Below are 22,692 nucleotides of genomic sequence, written 5' to 3'. Positions count from 1 at the left end.
TCAGCGACTCCTTGAGACAGTGGACAGTCCTGGGCAATATCCACAGGGATCTCTCCATAAACCTTCTAGACCTTCAGGTTCTCACCATCAATACCAGTCTTGAAGGATGGAGAGCACCTCTGGGACCCAGAAGAAGGTGCAGGGCCCCTGAGGAAAGGAACCACAATCAAACTAGCTCTTCTGAGATTCTAGAACCACATGCAAGGAACCACATCCTGGTCCAGTCAGTCAACATGGTAGTGGTTGCACATACAAACCTGAATACTGCCTTCAGTTCTGGTTTCCCCATCTCAAAAAAAGATATTCACATTGGAAAAGGTACAGAGAAGGACAACAAAAATGTTTAAGGGTATAGAACAGCTTCCATATGAGGAGAGGTTAAAAAGACTGGGACTGTTCATCTTAGAAAAGAGATGACCACGGATGTGATAAAGGTCTGTAAAATCATGAATGATGTGGATAAAGTAAATAAGAGAGTGTTATTTACCGCTTCACATAAACACAAGAACTAGGGGTCACCCAATGAAATTAATAGACAGCAGATTTAGAGCAAACATAAGTACTTCTTCACACAACACACAGTCAACCTGTGGAACTCATTGCCAGGGATGTTGTGAAGGCCAAAAGTATATCTGGATTAAAAAAAAAAATTTAGGGAGGATAAGTCCATCAGTGCCTATTACAATATGGTCAGGGATGCAACCCCATGTTCTGAGTGTCCCTAAACCCCTGACTGCCAGAAGCCTCGACTGGATGACTAGGGATGGATCACTCTCTATAATTGCCCAATTCTGTTCATTCCCTCTGAAGCATCTGGCACTGGCCACTGTTGGAAGACAGGATACTGGGCTAGATGGACCATCGATCTGACTCAGTATGGCCAGTCTTATTTCCTTAACCAAGGAAGGACAAGGAAAGTAGGTCTTTGTGCAGAAGCAATGGAGAAAATTTAGTGGGCAAAATGACTCCCCCTTTCTTACATTTTCTTTCTGCTAGCAGCATCTCCCACAGTTCTACCCACCCTGGACAGCTCTCCAACTATTTGGATAGTTACCATATAAACAAGGACTTACTGTACGTAGTTACTCAGTTAGCATTGGAATTATTGTTACTAATTATTTTCTACAAATTTTTACACAGCTTTGGAATTAATCATCTGGCAGCAGGCTGGAGAAGGGGGTGTAGCTAGCACAGGTTATGCTACAGTTTTGAATTGCCTTTGGAATCTGAAACAGGAGGGGAATAACCCATATGTAGCAGAATTGTGGGTTGCTTGCAGAAAGCAGAAACACTGCTTGCAGAAAGGAAATGATCAGGTAAGAAAACTTCCAGTCCACAATACTGAATGATTTTGCCTAGACTTGACTCAAATGATATGCCCTCCAACTGGTGTGCTATGCACTTCTTAGCATCCCCTAGTGGTCTTCACCTTATATTTCCTCCATAACATTGTCATTTTTTGTTCTTTCCAAGTTCTAGGACTCCAAAGCTACCATTTGTGTACATATTGTTAAACCTTATTCAAATGTTAAGATTAAAAATGATTAACTGACAAGGAAATATATGATACGTGTGTATGAGGTAGATATATTCTGTCTGTGAAGAGTATTTTAGTGGATCTAATACTATACACATAGCAAGTACGGAGGGGAGGAGTTACCAGTTCTTCTGCCTTATCTCTAGAAGCTTTGGAAATATGGCCCTTAGCTATTGCATTTGCACATGTGTAACCTATAAAAAAGTAAATAAGTAAAAGGAAAAAATGTATAGCAATCACGGTCTTTAACTTCCCTCCACGAGAGCAGGGAAATGAAGTGGTGGATAAAGTTTTAAGACTTTGGACCTAAACAACAGGCACGAAGCTACAGCGATATGCAGTAAATTAGAGTAACGCCCTTCTGTCTTAAATGCCTTAAAACATTCCAGTTTTTAAAGTGGCTGCCTCATCTCTTCTGTGAGGGTGTAGATGACAGGGCTCATGATATAGTGTTATCTTCCTTGGGATAGTTTCCCTAACCAGCAAGATGCAGGTTAATAAAGCTAGATTTGCTGCTAGTTTTTTACTGATTTTTTTGTTCGCTGACTAGTTACTGAGAGGGTTTGATATTTCCCTGAATGTGTAGGGCCAACGTCAGAGGTGACATGACAATGTAAATTTCAGTGAATTGGTATGAGGGCAGGTGGGAGCTACCTGTGGTGGGGGCAAAAGCTTAGGAGGAGACATAGAAATGTGGTGAATAAAAGGTAAAAGAAAGAGCATCCACCGAGCTGCTGGTGGTTTTTCCAGTCCCAGCCTCACCTTTCCTCCCACTCAGCCCAAGTTACACCACCGTCCTGTGTCCTAGCAATGAATGCTGTCACACCAGCGGCAGCATCACCTCTGGCAGTGGGGCAGCTTCCTGCCTGGGGCCAGTAACTCCCAGCCCCTGGGGCAGAGCTGATGCTAAACGGTTGCACTGCACACCTAGGTTCACAGCCGGGGCTGCAATGGGCCTTTCGCTCCGTGCTCTCTGCTCCCTCTCGCGTGCCTCCATTTCCCCATCACCCCTCTGGCCCCCCCTCCCTCGCCCTTAGGGCTTCCCCTCGCGTGCCTTCCAAAGTGAGTGGCTGCTTGGGCCCTTCCCTCTGTGGGGGAGTTCCTGCCAATCAGCGAGGGAAGGCCCCGCCCACAGCCGGCGCTGATTGGCTCCACACTGGGTCCGCGGGGCGGGGCGGGGCTGGGGGGGGCCGCGCCGCCGGGTTGCGCTTTTCAAACGCCAACTGTGCGGGCTGCGGTTGGGGCGCCGGGCAGAGCCGAGCGCGAGGGCGGCGCCGTCTGTTTGTGGGGGCGCGTGAGAAGCGGGGTGCTTCGCGGTGAGTGCCCGGGGGACCCTGGCGCGGATGGGACGCCCCGAGAGAGGCGCCTCCAGGCTGCCCCCGGGGTACGTCCCCGAGCGCCACCGAGCCGGGTGGCACCTTCCTCCTTCAGCGACTGGGGGAGCCCCCGCGGCGTAGGGTGGGGGCGGGCACAGCCGGAGCGTCGCCAAGCCCGGGGCGAGCGGCGCCCAGCCCTGTCACCCTGCCGGCGGGTGGCAGCCGCCCAGGGAACCGGCAGCAGAACGCCCGGGGCGCTGGGACTCTCGCCGTCGGCTCCGTGGCTGGCAGGGGGGCAGCCGGGCGGGCCGTTCTCCCACGCACGCTGCCCCCTCAGTGCCCCTCGCCCTCCCAGCGGCGCGCCCCGGGCCCGCAGCGGGCTCAGCCGTAGCGCTCGGCGAGCCGGCCTGAAGGAAGAACCTCTCTGGGGCCGAGCGCCGGCCTCTGTAACGCGTTAGGTGCCTCTCCTGGTAGGCCGTTGTCAGAGCTGGGGAGGGCTGCGCCGCCGGCGAGTGAAGCCCTAGGTACGAAGGGGGGCGTTCGGGGGGGGGGGGGTTGTTGGGGTTAAGCCCTGTTAATTTTCAGTATTTAAGAGAGGTTGCCCAAACTAACTTACTCGGGAAGGCTGGAGGAGTTCCCACGTCCTTCGTTCCGTCCTTCCCACCCAGTGTAAAAATACTCCCGTGTTTTTAACTTTGTTCTGTTACTGGCACGTGAAGTGGGCAACACAGGCCCTAGCATAAAGGGTGAAACAAAACTTAGCAGAGGATGGAGCTTGGTGGGAGGCAGGGTTAATGACTTCACCATCTGTGAAGCTTTCTGTAACCATACTTCCCTACAGGACTCCACAGCAGCGAGAGAAGCTCTTGCTTGTGTGAGTTCTGGACATCATTTTAAGGCTATGGGCGCTGTGGGTCCTACTTCTTACACCCTTGAGAATGCACTCAGACCTCTCTTCTAATTCTAGACAAACCATTTCATATGCTGTCCTGATGTAGTTCACAAATGCCTCTGTTCTTCTCTGCTGAAACTACAGCTTCACAGCTCCAGAGTATAGTTTGTTTTTTTAAAAAATGTCTTTCTTTTGTTTTAGTTGGATAAATGACACTTTATTGTATTTTCTCAGGTTTTTTACCTACTCCCACAACTCATGCTTGAAATATGTCTAACACTGTAGCAAAAAAATGAAATGCTTGAACCTTTATGTTTTCTAATGTTTTATTACTCTGAATTTTTCTTTTTGAAGACATTAAATGTATATGAATTTGAAATTTTCTTTACTTAACTGCCTTTGTTTCCAGTGGAGTTTAAAAAACTAGGGAGCCTGATCCTGTGAACACATTGCATATTTGTCCTGCCTTGAGTGCAGGGCACTGGACAAGGTGGCCTATTGAGGTCCTACACTTCTCTGACTTTTGTGATTGCACAGATCTGCTTTGGGCCATCATGTGGCATCTCTCTTTTCTTGTACCAATATCATGTGATGATATTTAGCATTATTCTGCTGCCTATTTTTTTAAATTTAGTTTGTGTTTCCCCACTGGCTCTTCAGAAGCAGAGCACAAGATGCTTTTGGTCTTACATAAACAATGGCATGCTTTTTTCCCCTTCATATTCTCAAGTAACTGCTATTTTTTTTTTAAAGCTGCATTTGTTATCTAATCATAACAGTGTAAAAGGAGTGCCAACTTTGGCACAATTTAATTTTTAAAAATTATTTAATCCTAAAGAGATTCACAAAACTATAGATATGTCTCTACAATTTATAAAATTCTAGTGAAAAAAGTAGTTTTAAAACAAGCACACACTGCAAGTTTGAAAGCCAAACAATGCAGTAATAAGAACCTAAAAGTAAAACTACATTTTGCTCCATTTGGGCTATTAAAGGTACACCCAGTATAACTAGTGACCAATTGGATTTTCAACATTATTTCACTTTCATAATCTAAGTTGCTATTACTAAAATGGGTAAATAAAGGCTTGTTTATAACGTAACTTTTGAAGTTGTCCTTTAATATGTTATGTTTGGCCTAAATTGTGTTCCCTTTATATTTTAATTAAAAAACTTGTCAAAACTTTGAAACCCTTATACAGTCTTCTTCGAAAAATCCACAAACTGGATTTAATGAGTGTTATTTCTTATAGCCAATAAGTACATGAGTCAAAGTAGTTCCATTCTGAATGTATAAATTCAGAGAACTGGTGATTTCACAGTATTGGTGTGCATGTGTTAGATATGAATGATAACTGGAGGAAGGAAACAATACTTCTTTTGTTGTTTCCCTCCTCCACCCCCAAATTGGAAGATAAACTGCTGACACTGAAGTTGTTTAATCATCTATTCATAGAAATGTAATTCTGGAAGAAATCTCAAGAGGTTATCTAATCCAGCCCTCCTCACTGAAGCAGGACCAAATGGGCTCAGATCATCCCTGATAGGTGTTTGTCTAATATGTTGTTAAAAACTCCAGTGATGGGGATTCCACAACCTCATTTGGTAACCTATTCCAGTACTAAGCTATCCTGATAGTTAGAAAAAATTTTCCTTCTACGTAACCTACATCTTCCTTGCTGTAGATTAAGCCCATTACTTTTTGTACTACCTTCAGTGGACATTAAGAACAGCTGATGACTGTCCTCTTTATAACAGCCCTTAACACACTTTAAGACTGTTATCAGGTACCCGCTCAGTCTTTTATCAAGACTAAAACATTCCCAGTTTTTTAAGCTTTCCTCATAGGTCAGGTTTTCTAAAGTTTTTATCATTTTGTTGATCTCCTCTGGACTCTCCAATTTGTTCCCATCTTTCTTAAAGTGTGATGCCTATAAGAAGACACAGTAGTCAAGCTGAGGCCTCTACAGTACTGAACAGAGCAGGACAATTACCTCCCCTGTCTTACACATGACACTCCAGTTAATATACCCCAGGATGTTAGGGGGTGTGTGGTTTTTTTGTTTTTTTTGTTTTTTTGCAGCTGCATCATTCAATTTGTGATCCATTATTACCCCCAGACTGTTTTTAGCAATACTACCATCTCGCCAGTTACTCCCCATTTTGTAGTGGTGCATTGGATTTTTTTCCTTTTCAAGTGTATCACTTTGCACATATCTGCATTGAATTTCATCTTGTAGATTGCAGAATAATTCTCCAGTTTATCAAGGTCATTTTGATTTCTAATCCTTTTCATCAAAGGGCTTGCAACTCCTCCCAGCTTGGTGTCATCCACAATTTTTTTTAAGCATACTCTCTACCCCATTATCTGAGTCATTAATGAAAATATTGAATAGTACTGGTCTCAAGGCAGACCCCTTCAAGACTCCACTAGATACGATTGAACTTTCAAAAATAGTATAAATTTCTATTGATTTACATTTTTAACTGTTCAAAATCATGTTTTAACTTCACTCTTTTTGTTGTTGTTTGCTGTTGTCCCTAAGTAACGCTGTTATGTTCAGATTTGCATCACGCTTACCATATGACATGAAAGATCACTACTTGCTGTTCTGAGACTTCGGCATAACTGTGTGAGGCTGTATCTTTCAACAAGCAGGGAATCATTGGGAAACTTATTCTTTTAGTGCAGCCTGAATATCTCAAATGCCGTCATTTCAATAACCTTGATGTCTCTATAAAAGACTTCTACATTTAAAGTAAGCCCCGAGTACTGCAATTGGATATATGTGGCTGACCCCTTTTGCCTTTCGTGGTAGGCCCCTCAGGTGGAAGGGCAGCCTGTGCAGACTTGATTGCAGTATCAGGATTTACATGTTCAACTTAAATTTTTGTTTTAACTGTTAAAAACCAAACTTTAAGATATTCAGAGTAGCATAGGAACTGGTTTGCAATGACTCCTCAAACTATGTCAAAGACTCTTATTGCATGCATTTATAGTGCTTCACGTGATTTAGAACATATTTTCCCCTGAAATAGGCTGGATGTTTCAGTCTTTAAATTTTAGGAAGGGCAGTTTGAAGGATGGGTTATAAAAAAAAAAGGGGGGGGGGGAATGGGGTTGAGTGCTGGCTGCCTCATTCTCTTTCAACTGCAGTAGCAAAGAGACCAGAAATCTTACCAGGTTCATGGACCCAGGTTTGTTAGAATGGAGTGTTTCCAGTGATACATCAGCCTTAGTTTAGTTAGGTTTTAATTAGCTAGCTCTCTATATTTCTTGTTGTTTTTTTGTCTAAGACTATTAGTGCCCTGGCATAAGTACTTGGTTCTGACACATTGGAATTGGAGACAGAGAAACCAGAGTTTAAGGTGTGCCTCTTACTTGCTGGTTCTTCCTACTTTGGATGCACATATGCATCATCTGGCCTGCTTGGGTTGGTGTGGGGGAAGGTCATCTAATTTCCTGTTGTTTCATATGCAACACCTTTGACTCTGGGACCAGAAAGGAGCATCAGAATCTCTTGCAACCTATGCTGTAGTAGGAACCATTAGTTAAACGTTCCAGGTCTGAAAATGCAGGTGTCTGTAAGTGCTGGAAGACCAGCCTCAGCTCTGATCCCCAGGTTAAAAAGTCTGGCAAGGTTTCAGAACAGTTGTTAGACTCCCTGGCTTGGGGAAAATCTAAGAAGCTGGTCACTGTGAATTGGTGGAGATTGGCTGTGGCAGAGCATAAAAGCTTGGCCTCACGTGTCGGTATCTGATGAAAGAGCCAGTCCTTGAGAGCATAGCCTTAATGTTCCAGCACTTCTGGATTTGCATATTGAAGTGAAAAGCAAACCTATGCAGAAGTCAGAGCTACAGCAGAGGGTGACATTGAGGGCCAGGGCCATATTATGGAACCGTACCCTGCCCCAGATTCAAGGCCATCAGTTCAGTGCCCAAAACCTCATTTTAAGTTGCTTGCAGCTTCTTTGGAGCCATTGATTTTACTGGAACCATAGTTACTGTGATGGCTCAGGTTCATTGCATCAAGCCATTGGATAATCCTCATTTGAATCTGCCCCTCATGCAGCACTGGATATGTAGTACTCGGTGCTTTATTTTTTTTTAAGGAAAGAACAATAATGCAGGTGCCAAGCTGGTTTCTTCTTTTCCTTTTCCAAGAAAGAAAATGGAAAAAACTTATGTGGATAACCGATTTCCCTAGTGACATAAATCTCACCAGAGAAGTTGGAACTTCCCCCTACTGGTTTTCCAGGAAAAAACCTACTGGTTTTCCAGGAAATGTTTTACCCCTTTGAGCTGTTTGCTTAATCAAGTCATTGTTCTCACCATTGGAAGCCCTCTCAATCTATGCTTTGATCTGGAATTGAGCCACAATCAGCCTGATAGCTTTCCTTGCCTTTCTGCTTCCAGAGAATGGATCAGGGATCCTCCAGAGTAGCATGAAGACTCTTGGTTCCAACCTTCCAAACCATGGTATCACCCTCTTTCATCCAAGGAATTTTGATAAGAAATTCCTTGCTGGGTACTGACATGACTGAGAGGTACCCCGATGGTGAGATTTCTAAGGCACATAGTATGGAAGTGTAGGACAAGGCCCAAAGATTACTTTGAATGTAGCTATGGCCTACACAAACACAGGCTATGAAAATTGCAGTACTGGGTTATAATCTACTGGGTTTTATAGGCAGCTAATGGAAATAATGTTGGCGGGTGTATCTTAAACTTGTATAGCAGTATATTACCAAGGTAACAGAGCTGAGATGCTACATGCACATCAGTAGGTTTTAAATGACCTCACCTAATTATAAGAACATAGCTAGTAACTCATAAGCCTGGGAAGGTGTGCAGATTTATTCCCTGGTTTAATGTTGTATATTAAAGGATTACCACTATTCTTAATAATGAGAACTTATTTTATGAAACTCTTATACAAAATATTCCTCTGCTTTCCTGTTTTCTTTGCTATTTTGATAGACATGGTAAGAACAGAGAGGACATTTTAGATGCTGTACTAACAAATGTGTCACAAACAGTTTTTATATGGCCATAGCTCAGCCTGTTATCCATTGACTTCAGTTCATAAGTGGTCCTTATTCTTATTGGTTAAAAATGTTTTTTTCTAAGAAATGTGAAAAACCATTCATATTTCAAAGGTGTTAAAGCAGCTGTTTTTGATGACATAGCTTTATGAGATGACTTTTCCTGCTGTGCAGCAGTGGGATTTTTGTAGTATTGGTCATATTTAAATGCGTATTTTGCTTTGACAGGTGAAAATAGATAACCAGCAGAAGAGAGAAGACCTTGTGTTAATTATGTCCAGGAGAAAGTCGGAGAGCAAAAGCCTTTTAGGCTTGTTGTCCACATCTCTTCAGACACAAATCAAGATGGATAATTTTTACAATTTTTACATGCTTGATCCTAAAGAGCTAGGAAGGTAAGAACATTTATTTTACATAATGGTTTTGGGGGGAAAGGGATGTAACTTCACATGGAAAAGAAATCCGAGCTGCAGTGGGATATTTGTTGAAAGAGTAATATAGTCCCAGCCTGTGTTGTTTTTTCTAGTAGACTTCACAAGGGGGATCATGTGGAAGAAATGAAGTGCATTTCTTCCTCTGTTCATATCCCCAGACCAGTGGAAAGGTCTATGTGGGGTCTAGGGGAAGATGCAATATAGATGGCTTGTCTGCCCTTTCCACACAAGTGTATGTAGATTTGTGTGTACAGGATCTCCTCTACATGTGTGTCAGGGAGCATGATTCTTTTCTTCTATACACATACTTCAGAAAGATGCTGAAGTAGTCATAATCTAAATAAGACATGGAAAAATTTCAAAAGGTGGATAGTATGAGGAGTAATTATAAGGAAGGGTGGAAGGCAGCATTTCCCAAAGTTTTGAAAGCTGAGTCCCACCTTCAACCCTACCATTTCATGATGTTAAAGGGCTACCCAAAATGTACAATCACTTGAAGTAGACTGTCTAGCTCTTCATTGTATGATACTACTTCTCCTTTCATACATTCTGTGTAGTAGTGAAATACTGGAATCTCAAACAAACATAGCTCACCAGTTACTCTGATCATAGTTTCCAAGATTTTTTTGCAATCCCATTATCTAGAGCCTTACTCTTTTAAATGCAAGCTGAAAATCTGGAGAACAAAGCGAGAGGCCTGTTTGCCCCCTTTCTCTGTCCTCCCCCGCTAGTCTTTGCCGACGCTCTGAGGAAGCATTGATGTATAGATTGCTTGAAGAAATTGATTTTAAAGAGTAGGGAAGGACACCTTGGTCTGTTCTGGGGGTTGGGAGCAGCATGCTAGGAGGCACAAAGCCAAGTGTAGGAAGGACATGAAAGGAGGAGTTCGGAGAGGAGAATGGGAAATATCTGGAAATAAGAGTGGAGATGTAGAATGTCAGGTTTCGTAGGCAAGGAAGTGCTATGGTGTTATGGTAAGGGCCACGTAGCCACGGAAGGGATTCTAAGGATAGGGTGATGTGCTTGGAGCAGAGGAAGTGTGTGATGCCAGTAGTCCTGTTTTAGACAGATTGGAGTGGAGAGATGGAGAAGGCTGCACTATTCATTGTATGTGACAAAGGTGTTAACAAGGGGGACAGTGAAGAAATGACATATTCTGCAGGAAGTCTTTAGCAAAATGTTTCTACTTCACATGTCAGGTGTGAAATAGTACATTCATGTATATCTTATGAAACTTCATTAAATGAATCTCTGCATACCCTGTGTGCATGGTGGTGGTTTACCAGGGATAATCTTAACTATCCATTTCTTTATTTCACTGTTAAAATGTAATGAATTTCCTGCGTTTCTACAGATACTTTTCAATTAAAAAAAAAATCTTTCCTTGAACTTACTGATATATTGTGTCTTAACTCATCTTACAGGTTTTTTTTTCTTAATTAGCACAAGTTTAAATGTATGGTGCATTGCAAATCAAAAGCAATAACTTTTATGAGTAAAAACTCTTGTATCATCTGTTCATGAAATACTATCACTGAGTTTTCAAAACTAGTGTTCACTCTAAGTCAGAGGTGGGCAAACTTTTGGCCCAAGGGCCACATCAGGGTGCGAAACTGTATGGAGGGCCGGGTAGAGAAGGCTCTGTCCCCCAAACAGCCTGGCCCCTGCCCCCTATTCGCCCCCTCCCACTTCTCGCCCCCTGACTGCCCCGACCTATCTACACCCCTGCCCCCTGACAGGCCCCTGGGACTCCCATACCCTATCCAACTCCCCCTGTTCCCTGACCACCCCAGAACCTCTGCCCCATCCAACCACCCCCTGCTCCCTGACTGCCCCCTGGACTCCCTACCCAACCCTCCCACAGCTGTGTGCTGCCCCCTTACCATACCGCTCAGAGCGGCAGGAGTTCGCAGCCCTGCTGCCTGCGTGGCGGCATGGCTGCGAGGAAGGGGGAAAAGCGGGGGAGGGGCTGGGGGTGAGCCTCCAGGGCCAGGAGCTCAGGGACCAGGCAGGATGATCCCGTGGGCTGGGTGTGGCCTGTGGGCCATAGTTTGCCCACCTCTGCTCTAAGTGAAAGGAAGATGTTCAGGAAATTAGCAGGAAAGATCTGACTGTTTACATGAAACTGTGTGCATTCTTCAATAAAGAGCTTATACTTGGACTTTGCTGGTGTTGCCTGTCTCTCTGCGGTCAGACAACGAACCGTGCTGTCTGGGGTTCGAGTCCCCGACAAAACTTAAATGGTTCCTCTTTTTTTTTTTAAATTTAAGTTGTGGTTGGTAGGGTCAGACAAATAAAATATAAGCTTTTGGTGCGTATCTTCAAATTTTATTATATGTTATAGAATTCAATTGATTCATGTTAAACAGATTATTGCAAAGCATTTTCACAGCTGGGAAAGCAGTTACCCATTTCAAATTATCTCTCATAAGAGGGTGTGCATGTCAGGTTAAGAGCATACCTCTACCTCTTTCTTTTAACTAATTCATTTGTTGACAGTTTCATGATATGCACCCCTATCTGTCTGCACATTGTGTGTGGCTTTGGTTTTTTTAAAGCAACATTTTGTTCTTCGTTATTTTACTATCTGGTCTGTTGCAAGATAGTGAGGAAGTATCTAGTCAATATTTTTAACAATAAATACTAGAAATTTGTGGAATTTTACCCCATTTCATAATTCATCAGATTTTATACTAATTGGAAGGTGTATTTAATATTACCTGCAAATGGAAACTGTTTTGTTGAACAGCATGGACATATTTTGTGTAGTGAGTTTGATTCAGACTTCAACAGGGGCCTCAGTCCAGAATCCAGTTTTGCACATGACCTTTTCAAGCACTATCTTTTGTGTGCATAGGTGATAGAATTTACATGTCGAAAGACATCACCTACACACTCAGTGATGTATATGAACAAATGGAGGTAACTCTGAAAATATACAGTATGGTGATCTTTGTATATAAAACTATAGAAATGTTTTTCATATTTACACCATTTGAAATTTTTCATTTTATTTCAAGTGGTGTAATTTTAATTTTATCTTAAGTTCTTAAAGGTTCATGCTGTTTTTTGTCTAATTCTGAAAATACTTCATAATTGTGGAACTAGGCACTTTTGGAAATGTCCTTGTGATCATAAACCTTGCTTTTTCAAGAGTTTGTAACTTGGCTTAGGGAGTACATTTTTTTCTAATTTTCTAAAAGGTCAGCTTGGTTTTTAGAAACAGTATGTGGCTTTCTTCTAAAAACTTATCTTTACCAAAACATATTTTTGCTTCTATACTTAAACAGTTGTCAAGGAAATGAAACGGAATGCTTTGTCTCTGTACTATATTCAAGAAGGGGAGTGATGTCTAGCAGCTAAAAAATAGGACTGAGTGACAAGATTACGGGATTGTATTTCTGGTTTTATCATTGACTTTCTGCATGAACCTGGGCAAGTCTCTTGCTTTTCCATGCCTGAGTTTAGCCGTCTAAAAGTTCATCTTGTAACTCCGCTTTCCAGTTTGTTTTTAAAATAGACAAATAAAACATGTAAGAATTGATTTTTGTAAAAATGGACAAAAGCTGAAACTTCTGTTTGCAATCTTGAGAATTGTTTATGGAGGGAATTTGTGGGCCTTGAAAATCTCCTACACTTAATGGGAGCTTCTTCCCAATAAGGCACACTTTTAGTGAAACCTTAATATAAATCAAGGGAGGCTATCTGTAATTCCCAGAAATTACTTAATCCTAAATTAGAAATAAATTGTCTAAAAATAAACATGACAAATAAAAGAAACTTTTATAACTATTAAGCTGTGTCACAGGAAGGGGAGTGAATCTTAAATGTGTGTGCAGCACTTTGAGATCTTGGCATCGAATGCCCTACATATGCAAAAAAAAATTTAGTGCACATTTAATTTAAAAGAAACAGTACACTAGCCAGGGTTCTCAAACTATTGAGATGTGGTCCAACCTGTGGAAGAGATTCTTTTGTGGATTACCTCCCTTTTTGTTCCCGATTGCATAATATCCCTGTAGTAACAACAATTGCTTATGTGGAAAAATAACTAATTTTAGTTCTTTACTGCAACCTGATTGCATATGAACCTTCATTTTTGATTAAATATTGTATTACCATGGTTTCCTGTCTGAGAATGTTTTAATCCATAAACATTGAAGAAATGCAGTAAAAGTTTCCTAGATGCCTGAAAGAACCTGCCATTTGGTTTTGTAGCTCACAGTGAAACCATGCTATATAGGTGCTGTCTAACTACTTTTTTTGAACATGTAATTCTCTTTGGAGAATAATGTACTAGAAAAATATTAACATATCTTCAGGACCCAAAAAAAGTGGTCTTTGGATCTTGAAAGCTTGTCTTTTTCACCAGCAGAAGTTGGCTCAATAATCTATTAGCTCACCTACCTTGTTGCTCTTATATCCTGGGACCATCATAGCTACAACAACACTGCAAACAGCTATTTATCTTAAGTATTTGTGAAGTGCCCATACCTAAGCTTCAGTGTAACTGTCATAATTTTCACTAAAGAAATCTTAATCTTTTCCATTCTCTTTGCAGAGGAAGATGTGCTGTGGTTAGAAAATGTATAGCTAAATCCACAGGCCAAGAATACGCAGCTAAATTTCTAAAGAAGAGGAGAAGAGGACAGGACTGCAAAGCAGAAATTTTACATGAAATTGCTGTGCTCGAATTAACAAAGTCTAGTCCTCGTGTAGTTAATCTCCATGAAGTGTATGAAATGACAAATGAAATCATCTTAGTGTTGGAATAGTAAGTATGCATTACATCAACTTCACTATTTATAATAGATTTGTTAACATTCATTGTTTGTATCAGTTGACCAAAAGTAATTGGGAGAACAACATATAAGTGTATATACAGTGTAGTTAAAATTTCCTTTTGTCCCTTGTGTCCCTTGTGACCTAGAATTTTCCAGGTATGATTTATATTCATGTCAAAAGATGTGTTGAAACCATCATAGTTAATTTACATGCTTTTGTGCTTTGTAAATGACAGTTTTCATCATCAATTATAAATAACTAATACAAGATAAATATTGCAGAAACAATAAAATTTATGACAGGTTTCAGAGTAGCAGCCGTGTTAGTCTGTATTTGCAAAAAGAAAAGGAGTACTTGTGGCACCTTAAAGACTAAATAAATAAATAGATAGATAGGTTAGTCTTTAAGGTGCCACAAGTACTCCTTTTGTTTTTAATAAAATTTATGCTATAGTGACATAAATCAAGAAAATTGAACAATATATATAATAGTGCTATACTTAAAGTTCAAAAATAAATGAATATAATTAGATTAATAAACATGCACACTTAAAACTGCATTCAGGAAATGCAAAAATTAAGACTTGAGTGACAGAATTAACATGGTTGCATTATGCAACTTCTGTGTTTTATGGTATACATATTGGGACAAACACAGCGCTAGTTACATATTTCACCAGGAAAAACAAGAGTAGAAAATGATTGTGAAAACATTGGAGTTGGGACCTTTACTTTTGCATCTTTTACTCCTGTTTTTTTTAAAAAGGGAAAAAAATTACTGGTGCTTAATATATAATATTTAAATTAACCCAAGTAGGTTTTGAAGATTGATCCTCTGAAAGGGATTTATCTGGAGAAGGAATGAGTTCCCACTCTTTTTTTTTTTTTTTGCATAGGTACATTTTTCTTCATGTTCTTCATAATTCTTCAAGTTAATGGGGAAACGTATGTTTATGTTGTGACAGACATCTTTAAGACAAAATTGTGGAGAGACCCTAACATTAAAGCAACTAATTAATGACTGTTCACTTATTGCTGAATATGGATATTCAGGTTAAATGTTCTGTATTCGGGGTGGGGGGACGGGGACGACGACAAAATTCCTTACCAATATTAAAAAGAACAGACCTCTGAAACCAAAAGTTTTAAATATGACTTATCCTCCCTCCATCCTCCTATGCTGCTTGCTTTTATCAGATTGTGCTGTGTTTTGGCCACGTCCTATCTAGCTAAGAGAAGTAAGATCCTTTTTTTTTTTTTTTGTCAGTTCCTGGCTGAAAATTAGTCAGTTCCACTTTTGTCTCAGTTTCTGATCAATATTATTTTCAGGTTTTCATGCACTCATAATGTTGCAAACACTGTAGAGGCAATGTTTTTTGTTTAAAAATACCCCTGTCAATTTTAAATACACAAAACAGGTATTTCTGTTGGTAATCAGGTTTTGTAAAATCTTCTGTATAATCATATTAGATCAAATTCAACTAGTGTTTGTGTAAGTAGACTTTTTTTTTTAATAATCATTTCCCTAGGAGAACAGTCTTTTTAATGTCAGCCACCAAGAGAAAATGTACACTGATCCCTTGTAAGAGGTCTGGGTTTACTAGCATACTCCATGCATGCTTTTTTGCTAGTAACTCTCTTACACCATGTTCCTGACTTTGAGAAGTGTTGGACACTTGCAGTTCCTATTGACTCCAACTGGTGTTTAGATGCCTGGTTCTCAGAGGTGCTGAATATCCACTCTGGTTGCTCAGGACCTCTGAAAATCAGGCCATGTATTTTAGGTACCCATGTCTGAAAATGGTGGCTGTTGTCGAAGACCATTTTGATATCTGAAATTTATCAGTTCTTGCTAGCTGTGTATACACACACTTTTTTATAGGAACAATAGTGTCCAGGGTGTGAAATAAATACTACCGACTAGACTAAGTTTCTCTGAGCAAATAAAGTTTTTTATTTTTAGTAGCTTCATTGATTCTTAATGTTTTTCCAAGTTAGAGTGTGTCAAGATTACCAAACTCATTTAATGTAGGTTCTAAAATTTGTATCAAACTGTGCTGCTGGATGTCAAAGGCAAGTGCTTTTTCTGTCAGACTGTCTGTTTCCCAACACATCCTGATGGCTCAAGTAGCTTAATCAGTCAAACTGGAATTAGGGACAAAGTCCTGACAAATTTTGGACTTTCTGCTTTCTCTAGCTTTTATCTTTTTATCTTTATGCTTCTATTTCAGCTCAACAGCTGTTTGTTTTACTTGTATCACTAATGAGCTGCAACAAGGTACTCATGGTAAGCAGAGTTAATCTTAACTGGCTATTTTATAGAAGTGTTCAGCAGCCTTTAGTTCAATTTCTTTAATAATTTCAGGATTTTACCTGATTATTTTCTTATGTTTTTTGAGGTGACGAGCTACTTACACTTTTTAATTATGAAGTCTTTAGTGTAGAACTAGATGGTATCCTGTTAAGTACATGTCCATTCATTCATTTAACTCTCAGACAGTTCTTTCACAGACCAACTGCAAAGCAAAAAAGTCATACTGTTTTATGGCAGACTGTTCTTAAAAGTCTTCTAGTTTCTGTTTGGTCAGATTAGATATACGGTAAGCCCAGGGTTCAAACTCAGGTTTGAGCCCTCTGTCTACACACACATTGTGCCAACCCAGTGCTTGGACCCAGAGTCCCAGGATCCATGAGAATGGAGGGTCCAAGCCTGAGTCAAGCAGGACTCATGGTTCAAGCCCTGTTGTTTTGCAGTGTCGATGCAGTGCCACTGGACATATGCTCTCGTGTTCTGTCAAACGTATTCCACAATCCCATGGGCCAACTGTCTTTGTTCTCTGGAAAGTCAAGTTTTCCCACACTGTGCCACAATATTAGCATGAGATATGTACTCCTGAGGGAATTCTGCGCCAAAACATTAAAATTATGTGCACAATATTTTAAAATTCTGCAAATGTTGTTTGTCAATAAATAAATGTGGCTCCAGCATGGCAGTGAGGGCCACAGGCCACTGGCTGCATTGAGATGGGAGATCATCCTGATGCCCCCACCTCCCCTGGTACAGGGACTTGGCAGTGAGGCTGCACCTGACCCTGACACAATGCAAGAGCTGGACCTGCACCAGAAACACCCTGGTGCCCTGCCCCTCTGTGCCAGACACACCAGGTCAGCCCAGCAGGGTCTAAGTGTGGTGTGAGAGGTTTCTGTGTAGGGTAATCTGAGTGCTGGCAGCTCAGTGGGAGATCTGGATGCACAGGGGCTTATTGTGGATGTTCCCACCAAAGGGGCAATGGGACTCTGCAGGGGATCAGGTGAAGGTGGTTGGGGCTCAGCAGGGGAGAGGGGTGTCTGGGTGTGGGAAGATGAGGCTTGGTTGGGGGAGTCTGTGTGTGGAGGGGCTCAGTGAGAGGGTCCGGTGCTGGGGGAGTGAGGCTTGATGGGGTGGGGGTCCATATGCAGCTAGTTGGGTGGGGTTCCTGGTGCGGGGAGGCTTGTCAGAGAGGTCCAGGTGTGGGGATAGGGCTCCTCAGGGTGAGGGTTTGATGAGCCTGCTTAACAAGGGAACCCCATCTGCTGCCAAGCGGGCACCACATGCCAGGCTTCTGCTTCCCCCCCATGATTGCACTATCCCCTTTTCTTTTCCATCCCCCGCCCCTCACATTCCTCTCCTTCTGCCCTATTCCACCCGTCGTCTTCCCCTCATCCCCGCTTCCTTCATTTTCTCCCCCCCCCCCACCTCCCTCCCTCAGCTGCACCACAGGCACTCATTGTTGCACAGAAAACAGGAAGGCTTCCAGCACACAGAAGGGGCACACAACTGCATTAGGACCCAGGAGGCGGCATTCGGTTGCATAGTCAGTGGAAACAGCCTGCTTCAGCTGGGCAGCTCAGTGCTTGCAGAAATGGAGGGAGGGCAGTGGCAAGTAACCCTGTGTGCCCCTCCATGCCTCGTCTCTGTTTAGGGGGCAATCCCACCCCAATAAACTGTGCTGCAGGGTAATTTCCTCATTACCACCATCGCCTCCCCTCCCTGCATGGCTTCCCTTTGCTTTCCTGCTGTTTTCTGCAGGGAAGCACAGGAATTCTGCAGGGGGAGGGAGGGAGGAGTGTTTTCTGTGTGAGTGTAGTCCCGCAGAATTCCCCCCTCCCCGGAGTAGATATGGGTGGTTGGACTTCGGCCTGCATAATGCAGTGTAGAAACTAGAGTCCCAGGTTGGGACCCAGATTTCAACAATCCGTAAACTGGGATTACAATTGAGTATAGACACTTGAGCCCTAGATTAACAATCCCTGGGTCTGCTAACTTGAGTTCTTCTACCCCGGGTTTACATCAATTGCAGTATAAACATACTCTGAGTGTGCCTATACCCTGTTTACACTGTAAACACCCCAGCTGGCCTGTGACATCTGAGTTGGGCTGTAAGGCTATTAAACTGCAATGTGTGGGCTCAGACTGGAGCACAGGCTCTGGGACCTGCCCCCCACTCAGAGTCCTAGTGCAAGTCTGGATGTCTACACTGCAGTTTTATAGCCCTGCAGCCTGAGCCCTGCAAGCCCAAGTCAGCTGACACAGGTGTTTTATTGCAGTGTAGACATACCCTGAGTGTCCTTGCTTTTACTTTGGAGGATCTTGGCAAGGTTTTCTGAAGACCTGAATATTGAGGTTACTTGGGATTGTATACTGAGCTGTAGTTTCTACCTTCTCCCCACTTCACTCAAAAGAGAGAGAGAGAGAAGGGGATGCTGATTCTTAGGCAACCTTAAAGAGTGCTGTAACAGGGATTTGAATGTTTCTTCAGCAACTCTGTATCAGGGTCATTATTCTTGTCATCTGTGCTGGAGATCTGTTGGCAGGTTCCTCCACTCTGTACCCAAAGAGAAGGCATCTTTTGCAAATGGTGCACAAGTGGTTTGTAACTTCATTTGTGCACATTATACTGAGAAAATGAGACATCCAAAGTGGATCTTCCATCCTTCAGGGACAACACCACATCTCTTCTCTGCTGCCCAAGAGCTAGCAGGATCCAGACTTCTTGACAGAAGCATTCATATTATACTGGAGTCATGTATTGATATGCTTTCCCTTATATTTTTGAGTCAACAGAAAGATGAAGCTCATCTTGTCCCCAGATCTAGGCTTGGAATCATCCGTTTTAGTGTTTAATACACTACCCTTCTTTCCAGGGTGCCTGGACCTTTCGTTTTGGAAGTGGAGCCAAATTCTTCACCTAGCAGCATGGCTTTTGGCAGCCTATGAGATGCAAATCTTCAGTTTTTTGCTCTAGGTGCCACAAGATCTTCTGAATCTAGGAAGTAGGCTACCAGAAGTCAATATTATCTAAAATATTACAATGTGTATCTTTCATATACATCTGTTAAGTTCATATTTAATAATACAAGCAAACAGCAGATAAAAAGTGCCTGTATCTTCCTCAATTTTCTCTTTTGAGCTACTTAATTTTACTTAGAGTGCACCTGGCAGCTATAGAAGCTTATCTTCAAATCCATCTTTTTTTTTTTTTTAAATTCATCATTCATCTCAAACTAGAGAGAGTAGAACAGAGTAGAGACTGAAGCACTGAGGAGAGATTTAGTGCTAATTTCAAGCTGTACATGCATGGAGAAGGAAACAATGGCACAGATACAAAGTGCATACTGTAACCAAGAAACTACATGCATCACATTTATTGAACTTTATTTTCATCTTGTTTTCTTTATGCTATCCCAGTGGTTGGTTTTATTTTCATAGAACTAAGTGATATAGTTGCTTCAGGGAAAGCATGGATCTGGTTTGCCAAAACCTAAATCTGACAAAATCTCAGGTTTTTAAATAGTGTGCAATCCAGAAAAATACATGGAGTATGCATAAGCATTTTTTACATGGTGGTGGTAGCACACAGGCATTGTACAGTTGCAGATTTTCGATGTCTGGATAGGTGGTCTTGGATAGGATCTTCTACAGTGAGAATATTTGAGCACCCCATGACATAAGGGCTCTTGCTAGAAGTCATTGGCTTTAGACGAATGGTTTAAGGCATGGCAAGGATTATGACTCTTCCTTTTAGATAAGTTTTCTTGGAATGTTGCTTGCTGATATCCCCACTATAGCTTTGGAAAAATCACTTGATTTTTTTATTTAAAAAAATCCTCTGCTCTGGGGGTGCCTTATGCTGTCAGTTTTCATTGACTCACTTTTTTCTAGACCTTTATTTGCTGGGTTTCTTAGTGAGGGTGCTGATTCATTGACCTTGAGCAACATTGACTAAGGAATAAGATTTCACACCAATACCACAACATTACTAGACTTCTTTCCCAGTAACTCACTTTTTTTTTTTTTTTTTTTTTTTTTTTTTTTCTGTTAGAATTTTATCTCTAGTTCTTTCTCAGCGGGACCAAGAGCCCAACACGGGTGGTGGTTTTTTCACTTTCTTCTTCCACCACATTAATTTCCTTCTATTTCATTAGAGGCTCTTCTTGTATGTATTTTGAGTGATTGACTGCAATGTTTTTGCCCCTGAAGGAGTTCAACCAGCAAGAATATTGTTAATTTCCAACTAGGATTAGCATTAGTAACTGGTCTAATTGAGGCTTTTGCCTTGTTCAGGAGATTCTTGATTTTGACTTTCAGTTAAGTAAATCCTTTTGTGGAGGGCTGGAAGAGAACTAAAGATGATCATCCTGTGACTTGGTGTAAAAGTTTTAGAAACTGGGTTGAAATTTTCAGATCAGTGCAAGGAAGCCACACCTTCCACTTGGAAATCTCAACACACATTTCCTACTATGAAATTCCTTTTTGTCTTTGCCTGTTTGCATTTTATAACATTTTTTTTGTAGATCAACAGGCTGATGAATACATTAAAAATACCATAAAGTTTTAGGATTTTTAACTTTCTCAACAGCCTCTCTTTAAATGTGCAATAATTTGAATTGTAAAGACATTTGGGCAGTTTTACTACTCTAATACTCTTCTTAAATTTGGCATTTATGTCAAAATGATTAAACTTAGTACATCTAATGTGGCTTATGTATATTTATCTTCTTGTTTCAGTGCTGCCGGAGGTGAAATCTTTAATTTGTGTGTCCCTGACTTAGATGAGAGAATTGAAGAAAATGATATTATCAGACTTATTCGACAAATACTTGAAGGACTCTGCTGTCTGCATGAAAACAATATTGTGCATCTTGATTTAAAGGTAAAATTACATGTTATTCCAATAACTTACCTTTTTTCGTTCTGCTGGTTGGTTCAATATGTCAGCACCAAAATCAAGTCTGTATAAAAAGGAGGTGTGGGATATGGCTACATCAAAACGGTTTGGAAGACGTGATGGAAACACACTGGCATAACTGTTGCAATTTTAAGATGTGTATTAGGGTGTGATTAATTACTTGCATCTTAGCGCACATACAATAGATATAGGCACCTTAGAAATGCACATAATGACAGTATCTTATGCAAAGTCAAGGTTCTTACATTCAATATAGCCAAGTTAATATTAGTGTATGTAGTAGTTGCTTGTTAAATATTCCCGTTAATACATTGTGATTAAAAACCAAAAACAGGCTGTATATCTTGACCAAGTCAACACTGATGTAGGAACTAGCACTTGCATTTCCAAACTCTCAATTTTATCAATGTGAAAACTGAACTTTTCAGTAATGTAGAGTTTTTTTCAATATATATCCCTTTTTATATTAAATTAATTGTACTTAACCTTAGTATTTAAATGGACCCAGTCAGGCCTCTGAAGTTCGTGTCACTGAGATGAAAAGAACCTGCAAGGGGAGAATTAATACCGTTTGCTACTACTATTTGAATCAGTCTTTTGCAAGGCTGGGTTTAACAGGGCTGCAGAATGTGTTCACACTCTAATGGCTGTATCTTGGCAACTGAAAGAAACTTTTACAATAAATATTATCTTACAGAACATGGAAAAATGCAGCTATAATTGCAGAAGGATTCTGAGCATGCCACAGTTTGTGTTTTCTTGAAAATGATTATTCTCCTGTTCCTCATAAGACAGTGTGACTTTGGAGTGGATTGTACTATCTGAGTAAAATATTAGTCTTCCACCTTTGTGTTTTTAGCAACGGTGTAAGAGCTGCAGATATCAGGGTCTGGCTTTGGTCAGAGAATGTTACAGATGGGCATCAGAAATGCTTTTTGTGGATTCTGTTTTAACAAGGTAACATTAGCAGAATGCTTAAATACAACCTAAATGTCACTGGTATACACTGTTTACCATTTAAATCATACTTACATATTTATGCCTTAAAGACTAAATATTAATCTTTCTCCATTTAGCCTCAGAACATCTTGCTGAGCAGTTTCAATCCTCTTGGTGATATAAAAATTGTAGATTTTGGTATGTCTCGGAAGATCGAGAATGCTAGTGAACTGCGGCAAATCATAGGAACTACAGAATATCTAGGTAAGGAAGGGCTTGTTTCCTTCTAAAATTCTTGTATGCAAATTAAAACAATAGTTCACTGAATTTGAAAGCTAGACGTGTACAGTGCTATATAAGCTCAAAGTCCTGAGACTCTTGTACCTAGTGTCTTGTGTCTGTTAATGGTGGCCACATGTTGTATTTTGAGTGGGGTTGGTTTTTTTAGTAGTGTGTAGACCAGGTGAGACTTAATCATTTTCTTTTTAAAAGTTAAAAATATTTGTGCACTGAAAA

General features: G+C 41.0%; 1 protein-coding gene across 5 annotated transcripts in view; it reads left to right on the top strand.

Annotated features, from left to right (window-relative positions):
• Positions 1–2,743: 2,743 nt before the first annotated feature.
• Positions 2,744–22,692, top strand: part of STK17B (serine/threonine kinase 17b) — a 30,569-nt gene continuing 10,620 nt past the window's right edge. For 2 of the 5 annotated variants that reach the window (XM_073306248.2, XM_073306245.2), the window contains exons 1-5: positions 2,744–2,853; positions 9,019–9,185; positions 13,786–13,998; positions 21,057–21,201; positions 22,314–22,440. In XM_073306248.2, the coding sequence (XP_073162349.1) occupies positions 9,064–9,185; positions 13,786–13,998; positions 21,057–21,201; positions 22,314–22,440 (607 nt within the window). In that variant the 5' untranslated portion in view covers positions 2,744–2,853; positions 9,019–9,063. Of the gene's footprint in view, positions 2,854–3,036; positions 3,378–5,201; positions 5,293–5,925; positions 6,505–9,018; positions 9,186–13,785; positions 13,999–21,056; positions 21,202–22,313; positions 22,441–22,692 lie in introns of those variants that run through there. The other 3 variants (XM_078848003.1, XM_073306246.2, XM_078848002.1) reach the window with 3 other exon arrangements.

The sequence above is a fragment of the Lepidochelys kempii genome, chromosome 11, assembly GCF_965140285.1.
Source record: "Lepidochelys kempii isolate rLepKem1 chromosome 11, rLepKem1.hap1, whole genome shotgun sequence".
Lineage (NCBI taxonomy): Eukaryota > Metazoa > Chordata > Testudines > Cheloniidae > Lepidochelys > Lepidochelys kempii.
The sequence above is the reverse complement of the archived record's forward strand: the minus strand, read 5'-3'. Positions and strand labels throughout refer to the sequence as shown.